The 14006-nt window shown below is 51.3% G+C and overlaps 1 protein-coding gene across 20 annotated transcripts; it reads right to left on the reverse strand.

The window, feature by feature from the left end:
* Positions 1-33: 33 nt before the first annotated feature.
* On the reverse strand, positions 34-13497 carry KIAA1191 (KIAA1191 ortholog). 20 transcript variants are annotated; one of them, XM_086323229.1, is made up of 9 exons: positions 13283-13497; positions 12098-12210; positions 11774-11860; positions 8696-8874; positions 5978-6104; positions 3861-3985; positions 1804-1910; positions 1510-1652; positions 34-1400 (listed from the first exon to the last, which is right to left on the reverse strand). In XM_086323229.1, exons 3-9 carry the CDS (start codon positions 11799-11801, stop codon positions 1192-1194), a joined length of 918 nt encoding a protein of 305 aa, XP_086179355.1. In that variant the 5' UTR covers positions 11802-11860; positions 12098-12210; positions 13283-13497; the 3' UTR covers positions 34-1191. The 20 variants fall into 20 exon arrangements, with proteins under 20 accessions (XP_086179355.1, XP_086179351.1, XP_086179356.1 ...); XM_086323225.1 differs by having other exon boundaries at positions 5978-6107; XM_086323230.1 differs by having other exon boundaries at positions 12098-12296.
* Between the last annotated feature and the right edge of the window lie 509 nt (positions 13498-14006).

Below are 14006 nucleotides of genomic sequence, written 5' to 3' on the forward strand. Positions count from 1 at the left end.
ATGGAATAACAATGAAAAAAACCTCCATCTATATTTGAGAAAGTAGTAAGGATTTTTATTGTCAAAACAAGTAAGAGATACAAGCATAACGGAAGACACGAATAAATTAATTCTGATCATTTGAGACTCCAGGGTCTCTGGGGGAAGGTCAGCTCGACTCCTTGTGTAGACACAATACCGTCCAAAGCAAAAGACAGCAGGGACGGGAGACAGCACTCAAGACGGTGGCTGCACGTGTGCAGTGAAGAGAAGTGAGAGTGGCCTCCCCGGTTCCTCTCCTCAGCAAGGTATGTGTACAAAGGTAGGAGGCTCATTTGAGGGGAAAATGATTGCATACAGAAATTTTTTAATTCTCCTGCCTCCCAGGAAAAACATTTTCAAGCCCTAGCCTGAACAAGAAAATCAAAATAGAGTGACACTAGTTTCACATGAACCTCCAGACTATACTCGAACTGCAGTTGCCACCTCTTTTTAAAAGTCTAACATCCATTTATCTATAGCAAGCCAGTAGACTGAATTTTCTCCTTTAGGACGTTTTCAACCAAATGGAAGCTAAATTAATGTCACTTTAAAGTGCAACAAAGGCTGTGTTAAGACTAGTGTTTGTTCTGTGACACGCAGAAGAGAAGCACCCCTCCCACAGCACAGGCCCCAGAGGTACCACAGCAAGGGCTGGCTGTGGGACACAGGGGCCCACGAGGTCCCCCAGGACGTGAGGAGACGCCGGTGCCAGCACAAACGGGGGGTCCCTGCCGGGGCTGGCTCCTAGCTGTACCCAGATCTCAAGCAGGCCTTGGGTTCCCTGACTGACCAGACCGGCGCCAGCACAGCTGTGAGGGCCGAAGTCGCCTGCATTAGTCCGCGGACATCCCCACGCCGTGGTCCCCATGCACACCTGGACATGGTGAAGGAATCCTGAAGCCTTGGTTTTGGAACAACGCAGACAGTCACCTAGTAAGCAGTGGTCTAAGTTCTGGGGACTGCTGCTCAAGTTTAGTCTAACGTTAAAGCAATACAAAACGGCTTTTCCACACAAGGACAAGCTTTGCACTAATGTTTCGCAAAAACCAATTATGTCTCCATCTAGCCTCAGTTTGATTTTCACAAAGACAAAACTTTTCCTATGTCAGAGCCAAGGTAAAGGGAGCTGGGCTCGATACCCTTGATGCAGAGTCCCCGGGACAGAAAACTCTAGAAGCCAGTGGGTGTGAGAACATTCAAGTCCCGGGGTTTGAGGCTGTGGGCCCGTGGCAGCTGTTTCGTCCCTTCCGTAACTGGGATATCCATCTTGGGCGGCTTGAACGTTGCTGGCTCCTCCGCCCTTCGGGTGGCTTGTGCGCGCATCACTTCCATTGGAGAAGGTTTCTGGGCTCCTTTGTAGGCTTGGATGGCAAAGCCTCCTGCAGAAGTAAACCACAGAGCAGATGATCTCAAGACCTGTCGGCAGGTACCAGCATACATGGTCAAATGCCCGCCACGCTGCTTTCTTTAGTGAAGAGGGTGCCTTACCTGACTCAGACTTCTGGAGGGATCTTGGTCCAAAGAGGCTCCATTTATCGGCCGAGCTTCTGTCTTTATCCCCGCTTCCAGAATCCATGGTGCTAAGGCTGGGGCCAGGTAAGGCTGTGGCAGAACCAGAAGTGAACCAGCCTCTGGAAGAGAAAGGATAAAATGCCAGGTAACACATCCTTTTGCTCCAGCTCTAGAAGTGTTCCCTGCTGAGGCCAGGGACCGCCAGCTCCTGCCCCTGACTCGGAAGCCTCGGGCTGAGCCCCTGGCTGCTGGGCCTGCTGAGGTGCTCACCTGCTCTTCTGCTTAGGGGAGGCCTGGGGGCTGCTGCTCGGGGTGGACTGCGTGGACGCCGGCTGCCTCTCCTCTCTTGCTGTCTCTCCACTCTGGAGCTTTAGTTTCTGCTCACATGGGTTAAGAAGAGAGACTTTGTAAAAGTCAGAGCAGATACAAAACAGCTAGTTAGGGTGTAAACAACCTGCTTCACACTAACTTCAAGAAAAGGAAATGTTAACAGGTGCACCATCTGGATCACAGGCCAGATATTCTTCAGGCTCTGCCATGCTAGGTAAAAGGCCGTCTTTTAAAAACATGTTTTCATCAAATACATCTCAAACACCTCTGTACTAACTTCACACCAGAGCTTCTGACGTCCGCACATTTACAGCCAGTAAGTGGAGGAGCCAGAAGCCCCGCAGTGGGCCCTCAGCACCCCTTCTGCCTCGGCACGCCACTCTCTCCAGCTCAGCGCTCCCTCTGTGAACCTCGCCCGCCCGTACCCAGCCACCCGGTACTCTGGGTGCAGTAAACAGACGCCTAACCACAGACCAGCACTTTCCCCGGGGAGACAAGCCTGCTTATCTCACTGCTCCTGGGCCAAGGCTTCCACACGTCTCCATGCCCCGTGGCTAGGATGCCAATGCCCAGGCTACGCTTAAGTGCCCACGTGTGAATCCTCTCCATCCTCAGCACGGGAAACTGTGTGAGCTGGCATCTCAGCCATCCTCATGTTCTACTCCTATGGCCAGGATGCAGAGGATGTGCCAGATGCAGTCCCATGGGTACATGGAGTGAACTGGGCAACTGAATTCAGAATGACACCCTGGAAAGTTCTCAGTGTCAAAGGTTGACAGTGCTCCTCTCCAGAAGCATCTGTCTTGTCTGAGAGCTTCAGCTGAACACCAAGCCAACCCTGACTCCCCCACAGCATAGTTTTATGTGTAGTGTGCAAAAATCACCTGGGACACTCATTACAAAATGCAACCATCGTCTACAGGGTCTTGTATCTCTGCCACAGGCCACGAACACTACATTATTTCTCTGTCTGTATACTGTATAACATGCCTCTGAGTACGCCCCTTCAGGAGCCAGACTCTCAGAAGATTTTGGAATATGAGAAAGAATCCACAGGGACTAGGGTATCCAGAGATTTGAGTTCAGATACTGTGGATGTTTAAATACATAACCCTAAACCCCTGTTTCTTCATTTACAATATACAGATAATAGTGTCTATGTCAGAGGATTAGTAAGATGAAGTCAATATGAGTGCTTGATAAAAGCAGCATTAATTATAAAGTGGTAGTCCCTGAAAGAAAATCACTTAAAACTATTTTATTGATACAATTATTTGGTCATTATTAACCTTACTGAAGGGGCTTCCCAGGTGGCTCAATGACAATCTGCCCGCCAGTGCAGGAGATGTGGGTTCAATCCCTGGCTCGGGAAGATGCTCTGGAGAAACTGAAAATGATAACCCACTCCAGTACTCTTTCCTGGGAAATCCCATGGACAGAGGAGCCTGGTGGGCTACAGTCCATGGGGTTGCCAAGAGTCAGACATGACTTAGTGACTAAACAACAAAAGCCTTACCGAAAATTCTTTATCCATTCCAATTTTAAAAATGAAAGAGCAAAAACATCCCAATTCTACCCTATTTTAATTTTTTAAAAATTAAATTAGAACCTGGCACTCCTTCCCACCCAGCATTACCTCTGTTGAGGTTCCCAACTCTCCTTTCTCACCCTCGGTCACTCACTAGTACACAGAGTGACCCGTGTTGGCTCTGTTGTTCATCACATGCTCACACGATCAGCCCAGAATCTCATTTGACCCTCCAACCCAAGCTTTATAGGCAGATAAGCAGAAACAATGAGGTTGAGAGCCCCGGACCTTTCAGCTAAAGTGCGACCACCCTGGAGGGGGACTAAACAAGCTCTCAATTCCTCATTCAAGCCTCTTCCCACCCCTCTCCTCAACCCCCAACTAGCTGAGCTGGGAGCTCCTGGACCACAGCCACACTCAGGCTGTAAATGACGAGGTTTGTGTGTTCAGTTCCTAAGAACAAGCTTACGTGGAGTGCTTCCGCCACTCGAAGATACTTGGTCTCCTCAGTGGTAAGGCCCTTGTGGGGGGTGTAGCCAGCATCTCGCAGCCCTGCCTGTTGCTCAAAACGCTGAATGCTCTCCTGGGTCTGTTCTGGGGACAGAGGAGATGATAGTCATGGCCATCCCCCCTCCCATCGCAACCTGGGGGAGATCAACAGATAGCTACCGTTCTCCCCGGGAGCAAGAGCTCACACCGGCAGTCTGAGAGGGCATCCCCCAGACAGGCGGCGTAGCAGCAATTCTGAATCTCCCACAAAGCCCCTCTGAGTAGAAGGAAGCCTCCCTGACACAAGCTAGAGAGACAGCCGGAGAGCCTCCAGGGAAGCACTCCTTACTGTCCTCACTTGTACCCCAGGACACTGTATTAATATTTAGAAATGCAACACGGAGAAGGCAGCTGACATTCAGAAACAGTGCAAGCTCTCCAATACAAAGCTTTCTTGGAGAGACTCACCACCCTCTCTAAGACCTTTGCCCAAAGAGAGGCCATGTTTAGGCCAGACGGCACCAGGGTAGCGGTAAGATCCGAACCAGAGAGAATAATGTGCCTTGAACTGGCCAAGGTCTACTGACTCAGTGCTTCCAACGGTGTGCGCAGCTGCCCGCCACGGGGCCTGGCACAGCATCTGATTATCTCATCATCAGTGTCAGTGATGCCTTGGACGACAGCGGGATTCCTGCTTCATCTGTACACTCTACATAATACACCCCTCATGGGTGAGAATGCGGCAGCTGTGGACCAAAGTGCAGACGCCACAGGTCCTTCAGGACTGAGTTCTTCCCCTTCGAAGGGGCTAGTTTATTTCCATCAGAAACAGAAGCAAGGGAAAACACACACACACACTAAATGTATGAGGATGTTTTCCACTCTTGCCAGGTAGTCACCTTAAAATTTTAAAAGCAGGAAAGGACTTCTTCGTGAATACAATACACTAATTTAAATGCGGCTTTAAAAAAAAAAATTTAAGATTATAGCAACATCAAAAGTTCATGGCAGTATTAACTAAAAAAATAAAATGGTTTATTATACCTGCAATTATATAAAAATATGCTTACAGGTGGACATAACTAAGCCAAATAAGTATCTGAGTGATAATAATATATACTGGGGTTCTATGATGTTTTATGCTGTTGGTAACCTGTATTTTCAATAAAGAAGTTGTACTGCACAGAAAGAACAATGACTGAGCTTCTTAACACTGCCAGGACACATTCTCAAGGTTGCAAAATACAAGTAGTAGCTGCTGATTCAAACAGTGCATTTCTGTGTGAATAAGAAAAAAGTCCAGGTAAGAGTTTGAACTTCTGGTTCCTAGGTGAGTTCTTCAGGAATTGCCCAAGACTAACTGACGCCCTCCCAGAGCACATGAACAAGGGCTTCTGACTTCCAACATGCCCTGCCCTGGCAGAGGCTGCTGCTGACAAGCAGGACTCTGTATCTAGTGACTGTTAACTTCCCACAGCAACTAGAAGGACCCTCCAGAACCACTGAGTTCAGATAACTTGTTAGGATTTTTTAATTCAGGCTATCTTGTTTCTAGTTTTATCAGGACCATAAATCACATATTCTTAAGACTAAAGACTGGTGCCTCAAGGTCCAGGGAGAGGAACAACTCTGCGCCATTTAATTTAAAAAAGTAAGTGCGGGGCAGGTGGGCGATGGCTCCGTGGGTGTCCTCCTCTAGCAGAGCCTGAGACGGCAGTGGCAGCAGCCCCTGGCCCCTGACACTGTGCTATCTAACCCTGCCACTTACTGCCGGCCAGATCCCCCACCTCATGGAGGGGAAACAGCTGCCACAGTTAAGACAACTTGCCCCAGGCCACGCTGATGGACGGGGAAAGCAAGGCTGTAGCAACAGAGCGGCGGTAGTGCCCTGAATGAACCACGATGCTGAGCACTGGGTCAACCTCCTGCCTCGATGGAGCTTCAGCACTGGTGCCGCCTGGGCAGCCAGGCTGGCTTCGGCGGGGCTCGCTGAGGACAGGCTGAGGCAGGCGGGCGTGCAGAGCCCCTGGCAGCTGATGCGGGGACTCAGCTCTCCCCCGCCCCACTTGACTCTATTCCGAGGGCGCAGAGGCTTACTTGTGATCAAAGAGCTCATGATGACATGGGTCGCTTTGGCCTTCACCACAGGGGCCTTCTCTGCACTGTCAGTGGCCGGCGGCGGGGCCGGGGCAGGCGGGGAGACGCTGGGCTCTCCCTCCTCCACCTGCTCAAGAGGGGATGGGGTACGTGAGCAGACACGGAAGTCACAGCCTCAGCCCCCCTTCGGGAGCCATCAGATCCATGAGGAAACACGTGAAGGGGGCTGTCATCCCCACCTGGTTAGATGCACAGAGACAGCACGTATGACTTGATACAAAGAGTCTGTATTTATATACTTATAGAAGTGGGAGAGCCAGAATCTGAAGCTCTGGGCTTTACTGTCGTCCCAGACTGTGTCCAATACACTATATTACCAAGGCCCTAAGGATGCAGACGCCTATTACTAAGCGTTGACTGTGTCCCGAGCACCACCCCTGCTTTTGCATGATGAACCACTGCATCTACTAAGTAGTTCTGGAACTCTGCCGACATCCTGCCAGCATCCACCAGAGGGCTTATTGAACAGACTGCTGGGCCCCACCCAGAGGGGATTCAGGAGGTCTGAGTCAGGGTTCAAGAACGTTATTTCCAACAAACCCCCAAGTGATGCTAATGCTGCAGGTTCTGAGACCACACTTTCTGGGCCATGGCTCTAAAGGTCCAATAATGGTCTTTTAAAACAGACCAGAAAGTCTCCATAGCGCCTCATCTTTCATGCGAGCGAGCTGGAGCATGCTGCCTTCCCTCAGCTCAGCACCTGACACGGTGCTCAGCTCTGACTGGAAGCAGAGAAGTGGGCTTCCTCTTTATTCTCTGCTTCTCCAAAGGAGCTGAGAGGAAAGATGGTCAGAAAGGAGGGGAGAAGAAGGGAGTACTGAAATGTTGTATCCCTGTTACAAAATAGGATTTAAACTTCTCAGCTACGATCTAACTAACTCGAGTAAAACCTAAATAAACCTCTGCTTCCTCACTTGGGAGGACAGCTGCGGGTGGGGACGCGGATGCCTAGGGCGTAGAGAGTTAGGACCAGCGGAAGCATGCACGCAGAGTCGGGCTGGGCTCCCCGTGGAGAGCGGCTGTTCCAAACGTCAGCTGTCCCAGCTGGGGCACAGCCGAAGACTGGACGCACGTTCTTTGCCTCATGAAGCAAGCGGGAGCCTTCACAGGTGCAGAGGGTGGTGGGCCGCCATCCAAGCCCCAAGCCCCATCAGGAGCCGCCCTTATTTCCTGCTCCAGTCCTGGGAGCCTGCTGCTTCGGCGCCACAGGCAGGCTGCCAGGGCCCTTCTCTGCTGGTACTGCCAGCACTTTTTACACAGAGCGCTTCCACCTCAACAACTGACTGGGTCAGATTTTGGTAGATGGCTAATGTGGGGGAACGTGCCCTGGAGCTGCAGGGGATCCTTCATGGCGACAGCAAGAGGCGCCCCATTCTGAGAGCCTGACGGGGCGGGCGTGGGTGAGCGGGGCACCCCCATTAGAAAGGAAGGCTCAGACACGGCTCTACTGAGAGAGGTGGGCTGGGAGCCGCAGTCACAGCATCGGCTCCACACGGAAGACTGGACGAGCCTCCCCGCTGTCTCTTCTTTAATCCCCACAGCAGCTCCGTGACAAAAGTATTGTCATCTCTCACACGAGACGCTAGCTCGGGGGTGAGGCCAGGCTCACGGCGGGGCACAGGCTGTTCGGGGCTCACCCCCAGGGCCGCTTACACAGGGGCTTTACCTGCCCTCAGGACCCGAGCTGTCATACGACCACACTGCAGCGCGACCGCAGGTGCAGGTGAGGAGGAGCCACCAAACTGGGCAGGCCTAGCTCATTCAGGCAGTGGGACCACCTTTCTGGCACCTTGGTCATGGGAAGTCAGAGGCGAGAGACAGTCAGGAAGCAGAGGCTCCAGTGACACGCCTGCAGCCAGCATGTAAGAACCGTGAGCCCAGCTGCACAGAGGGCTGCGAGCGCAGAGCGGCGCGTGTGCCTGCGGCAGGAGGGCCGGCGAGGAGGCAGCTCCCCGGGGTCACCACGGGACCGGTGCCCGAGACAGGACCGCACGAGGAGTGGCGCAGCACATCTGCCACGCCCTCCACCAGATGCTGCAGAGGGGTGCAGATCAGACGCGGCCCTGCCCCCAGGATGCTAACGGAGGGTGCCTAACACAGCAGGGGTGCTGACAGGGTCGAGGACACCGGAGACCTGAAAAGCAGGGGAACAGTTTACTGGGAGGACAGAGAAAGATCACAGAAAAGACTGAGATCGAGCTAAGACTCCAAAGATGCCATTTGTCAGGCAGATGGAACAGAACGACAGGACGGGGACTGGGACTATTCCAGGCAATCAGAGCAGTGACAAGCAAAGACTCAGAGGCATCAAATACCCTATTAAGTACAAGAAATCTTAGTAAGTGGCAAGGCTGGATCGCGGCATGTGGGGGGCACGGTGTTCAGAGGACCAGGATCATGCAAAGCCAGACCAAGACCAAGGAGCTGGGACTTAACGCTGTGGAAATGGCAAGGGCGGGTAATGGGAGAAGACATGGCCGTTCTAGTTCTGAGTGAGAAAGGAAAAGAGGCCTACCAACCCCACAGAGAACAGTACCACGTACAGAGATGAGCGGGTGCCCCATTCGCTGGGTGCCGGGAGCCACCGGCAGCTTTGGGAGCAGAGGAAGGAAAAGGAAGGGGTGGGGCCTGCCAGCAGCACTCGGCAGGGTCAGATACCTTGGCGAGGTCCTGATACTTGCGCTCTGGAATCACTGGCTTCCAAGGGATGCTGCCCATGTCCGATGGAGGAGGAGTCATGGGCGTAGGGTCCTCGAGGGCATCATCATAGCTGAATGCCCGGCGGTACATCCCGATGGGCAGGGACATCTTGCCTAGAGGCCCACTAGGCTCAAGAGCTAAGAACAGAGACACCGGTGAGGATGGGATCACCAGCTGAACATACTGGTAGCTTTAAATTAATTCGTCTGTAGGCAGGAAGGCTCTGAAACACTTCTTCTGGGACAAAGCAAAAGCAGCTGGTTCTGGAAGAGCTAACCCAGGCAAGGTAAGCAAACAGGACAAAGCCCTTCCTCTCGGCCTGCCGCTTTGGATTCTCCACTTCACCCACACAGCAGCCCTAATCCATCTTTATGGATTAGCAAATCAAACAATTCAATTTACCTGAGCCAGGTCACATAACTTCAAAGTGCAGTAAGGAATCAAAACCCAAACCCACCTGATTTCAAAGCTTGTATTCTTTAGGCCACAGAAGCGCCCCCGTGGCAATCCCAAGCATCTCAACTCAGGCGAAACTGAGGATGTGAAATCTTAGGAATTCCCTGGCAGTCCAGTGGTTAGGACTCGGCACTTTCACTGCTGAGGCCCCGGGTTCAATCCAGGGTCGGGGAACTAAGATTCCACAACCCTCATGGCCCGCACCCCCCCACAAAAAAACATGAAGTCTTGTTCCCATTTTATACTATAGATGAGTAAATGAAGGCTCAGAGGTGGCAAATCCTGCCTTTCCTTCATCTCCTCAGAAAACAAGAGCAATGACATGCCCGACACGCTGGGTGTCCAGCAGCGTCCAAAACAGTCTCAAATGTTCCCTATGACTCAAAAGAGCAGAGGCAACGTCCATCCAGAAGCTACTGACGATCGTCTCTCAAAGCACTGCCAGCTGACCCTGCTATCCCCGCCCACTGGAACGCCCCACCCTGACGCAGGCTCCCACTTCAGGGGCGCTCAGCTCTGCCAGACCAGGGAGCAAAGTTCACTTTGTTTGCGGATCCTTTCAAAACAGGACTAATGCCTAATCCTGCCTTCAGGCTGACGTTTTCCTTTTGCTACAATTACACAACCACTCTCTCCAAGACATCAACCTGTGTGGCAGTTGAGTCCCAAACCAGCAAAGACATTCTATGTAAACAGAGGGGGACAAGAAGTTACCCTTATTATCACGATTTGTAACAATTACCAACAAATCCATAGAAAGAGGATTAGTAGTTGCCTGGAGCTGGGTGGAGGGAGGAGCCACAGCGGGAATAAGGCCTGACTACTGCAGGGACAAGGCTTCCTTTTGGGGGTGAGGAAGATATTCTGGAATTAGTGGTGATGGTTGCACAACTTTGTCACTACACTAAAAATCGCTACTGACCTGTTCACTTTAAAATGGCTGAGTTGTATGGTATGTGGATTATCTCAATCAAAACAAACACGTAAGCAAATGACAATCACCAAGTACCCTTCCTTGTCAAGCACACATCCCTCATCTTTTCTAATCCTCATTAAGCAGATATTCTTCCCCTTTTCCAGCCTGGGAAACTGAGGCACAGAACAGTTAAAAACAACAGCCCACTAGCAAGTGTGAGGTGAAATTAGCCAGCAGTCACACCCTCCATGCAACCCACCCCACAAGCAGCAACCTGGTGCATGCAACCCTGGGGCCCAGACGCCCACTACGGTCAGCACAACCACAGCGAAAGACAAACTGAAGCACAAGCTGATGGAAGTCTGAGACTCAGGATGGATCGTATCGAAAGACAGAAGGGAGACTCCTATCCCTCCACTTAATTTGGGAGCAATTTCACAAACATCTTAGAGACATCCCAATAGCCTTCCTAAAAATAATAAAGTCAGGTAGTATTTATGAGGAAATATATTTCCTAGTGGCTCAGCTGGAAAAGAATCCGCCTGCAATGCGGGAGACCTGGATTGGATCCCTGGGTTGGGAAGATCCCCTGGAGAAGGGAATGGCTACCCACTCCAGTATTCTGGCCTGGAGAATTCCATAGTCTGTTGCAAAGAGTTGGACATGACTGAGCGACTTTCACACATATTCCCATAAATAGAAAACAACAATTTTTCTGGGCAGTAAGTAACTACTCAATATTAACTTTTGCTTCACAATTTTCATTTATTTTATGTTTGATCTTCACAGTAACCCTGAGAGACAGGCACTATCATCTATACTGAGAATCAAAAATTGATTCAGGGACTTCCCGGGTGGTCCAGTGGTTAAGAACCCACCTTCCAGTGCAGGGGACGCGGGTTCAATCCCTAGCCAGGAACTAAGATCCCACACATTACGGGGCCTTAGCTAGAGAACCCGGGCCGCAGCTACCAAGGCAGGCCTGCAGGTGCCGCACTGGAGAGAGCGGCCCGCACCGCAACGAAGGCCCAGAGCAGCCAGGATGGTAACGGACAGATTTTAAATTTGTTTTAAACATTGAGTGATTCAGACTTTTAAAATGACTAACCCCTCCCACTAAAACAGTCCAGGGAAGGATCAATGACTTCACTAACCCAGAAATTACCACCCTGTAAAGAACCCAGGACTCACTAAATGTTGCACTGAATATTCTCATAACTAAGTTCAAGTTGCCTTGAAATCAGGCTGGTGTCTTTTTTGCTTTGACTTTCATTCCTCCCAATCTCCTACCTCCTCCTCACCAAAAAAAGGGGTGAGTTTAAGTCATTTTGGTACAAGAACTTTTCTGAATTTTGATTTGATACATAAGAAAGTGACAAATTTGTCATACCCTTAAGTGCAATAAGGGTACTCTTTCAAGTTAGATGCTGGGTTCACACCCTGGGTGGGTTAATAAGATAATAAGATAAAATTTAATGTGATAATAAGATAATACTAATCATTTAATAGGATTATATTAATAAGATAATAGATTGGCATCATTTAAATAGTAAGTCTAAATGGCAGAGAGTAACTACTAACATCTGGTACAGAAAAAGTGGTTTCTGTCTAGTTTAAAACCTTAAAGGGTAAAACATAACTTTATCAAAAAGAACTAAGTTTACCAGGCACTTCTGGTTGTCTCGAAGCCATTGAAAGACTGGGATCCAGGCGCTTTTCCTACACAGACTTTGAGCTGAGTTCCCCGCCACCTAATAAAAATAACAAAGGGTATTTTCTTACAGCGAACACCAAAGACTAGCTCCAATGCTGTTCTTTCAACAGGCACACAGAGTTTTATGGCTTTAACACGTAAAAGAGCCAATGAGCGACAAACATGCCAAGGGAGAAAAAAAAAGGATAAAGTCAAAGGATTCAGCGTACCCGTCACTGATCTTAACACCCGTGATATGACAAAGACACTATGCACAGTGAAAAGGTCCCCTTACCAGAGAGAGATGATGTGACGATTATGCCTACAGACAGGTATTAATGAGGAACATCGTCCAGCTGCTGCAAATTAGCAAAGCTGCTCAGGAAGAGTCCATCCATTCCAGAGGTTCTGAGAACAACAAACAACCAGCGTTGGCACAGCCCTGCAGAGTCTGCCAAACATCTCCCTGTGTTTCATGTTTTTGCCATAACAACCTAAAAAGAGATACTATACTCATTTCACTTTTCAGTAAATTAGGGCTCAGGGTCAAAATAACCTGACCCACGGCAAGGGGCTAGGGATCAAGTCAATAAATTCATTCCTTGTTGCTAGTACTGACCGACATTCAGACAACGCTTATCTTGTGTTTTAACCCTCGCAGCAGTCCATTGTTTATTCACACTTTAGAACAAACGAAAAAGGAGAAGTGACTTGTCCAAGGTCACAGATAAGTGGCCCATCTTGTAAGGCAGATTTCAGCCCCATTTCACCGAGGAGTTCAAACAAAGCTCTGAGGGAGCCGTTATTTGCTTTCAACTTGCTACATTGCCCCCGACCCACCCCCCCATCCTGATGAAGCTCAGACGGCAAAGTAAAGAGCATCGCAGAAGCCAAAGTTCCGTCAACCTCGGAGCCCAGGGAGCGTTCCGACAAGGCCACCTCCCCTTTCACTTCCCGGGGCCCGGCCCTCCCCCCGGCCCGCAGAGCGCTGACTTCTCCTTTACCAGATGCAAGACAACGCCACCCAGACGCGAAAGGCCTGGGCTGACTCAACCGCCTCTTCCACCCGGCGAGGCTAAGAAAGGTTACGGAGACTAGGGGCAGGGGCTGGCTTAAGATGAAGGTTCCCCGGGGCAAGGCAAGTAGGAGGCTGGGGAGCTGAAGGCGAGCAGGGGTGGTCCAGGACTAAGCCGGCTTGGTAGAGGCGAGGCCCGGTGCCGGGGCCGCGGGGGCGTCAGCGCTGAGGAACCCCGCGGTGGGAGGACCCCCACCCCCACCCCGCCCCGCCCCGCCCCGCCGCCAGAAGGCGGAGCGAAAGCTGCACAGTGCGGTCCAGCCAAGCTCCGAGCCTGAATAAGCCAGCCTGAGTGAGGGCACCACAAGGCCCCAGGCCCGGGCCTGGCGGGGGATGGGGGCCAGGCCCCTCCTAAACAGCGGAGCCCGAGCCCCCGGAGGGGCCAGGCCCGGATCCTCCAGTTACCTTTCCGTCCGCCGCCGCCGCGGAGCTGCCTGCGGCCTGGGACTAAAGAGGCTCCAAAGACCCACGTCTCTCGAAAGGTTGTTGCGCAGTCCGGATCCAAGCCATGGTGTGAGCGGCGCTGTGCCTGTAACGACACAGAAGGTCCCAGACGCCAACCTGGGAGGGAGAACAGGATACCAGCCGCCGGCAGCCTCCCTGATAAACTCTCCCGAGGCGGCGTCACTTCACGCGAGACCTGGCAGGATGAGGGCAGGGCTGGAGTATGCTGGGAGTTGTAGTCCACGATAGGGCAAGACCCAGAATCATCGCGGGCGCTGAGGGTCTTGGGGCCAGGGCTCTGTGTGTCGAACCCGCCAGCTCCCAGAAGAAAAGCGCCCCTAGACCAGCATTCTATGCCTGGGCCTGTGACAGGCTGAGGACAGATTGAGATAGCACGGTAAAGTGACACTCTCAAACCTTTTTCATTTAGGGAAGTTGACGTTCGGAGAGATGTGAAGGCACTTTGACTAAGAAGACCTGAAGTGAGCAGGGACCCTCTTCCAGGAACTGCTGGGTTCATATTAGTAGCAGGGTTCATACTTGTAAGCAGGACCAAAAGGGGAAGCAAGCAGCACCTGCCTCCTCTAGGTGGTGGTGGTGGTGTTCTGTCTCTAAGTTGCGTCCAGCTCTTTGGGACAACATACACTACAGCCAGTAAAGATCCCGTCTTTTGCTATCTCCCGCA

Source organism: Bos grunniens, chromosome 10 (genome assembly GCF_055505025.1).
Source record: "Bos grunniens cultivar Pamir isolate PY7600 chromosome 10, Bosgru_T2T1.0, whole genome shotgun sequence".
NCBI classification, from domain to species: Eukaryota; Metazoa; Chordata; class Mammalia; order Artiodactyla; family Bovidae; genus Bos; species Bos grunniens.

Bases quoted from the DNA above. Each gene is read 5' to 3' on its own strand.
- KIAA1191 (XM_086323225.1), bottom strand. From the start codon at position 11,801: ATGGCTTCGAGACAACCAGAAGTGCCTG. The intron at 1,653-1,803 runs GTGAGCACCTCA...TTTCTCTTCCAG, and splicing joins TCCCCTAAGCAGAAGAGCAG to AGGCTGGTTCACTTCTGGTT. The intron at 1,401-1,509 runs GTAAGGCACCCT...TTACTTCTGCAG, and splicing joins CCTCCAGAAGTCTGAGTCAG to GAGGCTTTGCCATCCAAGCC.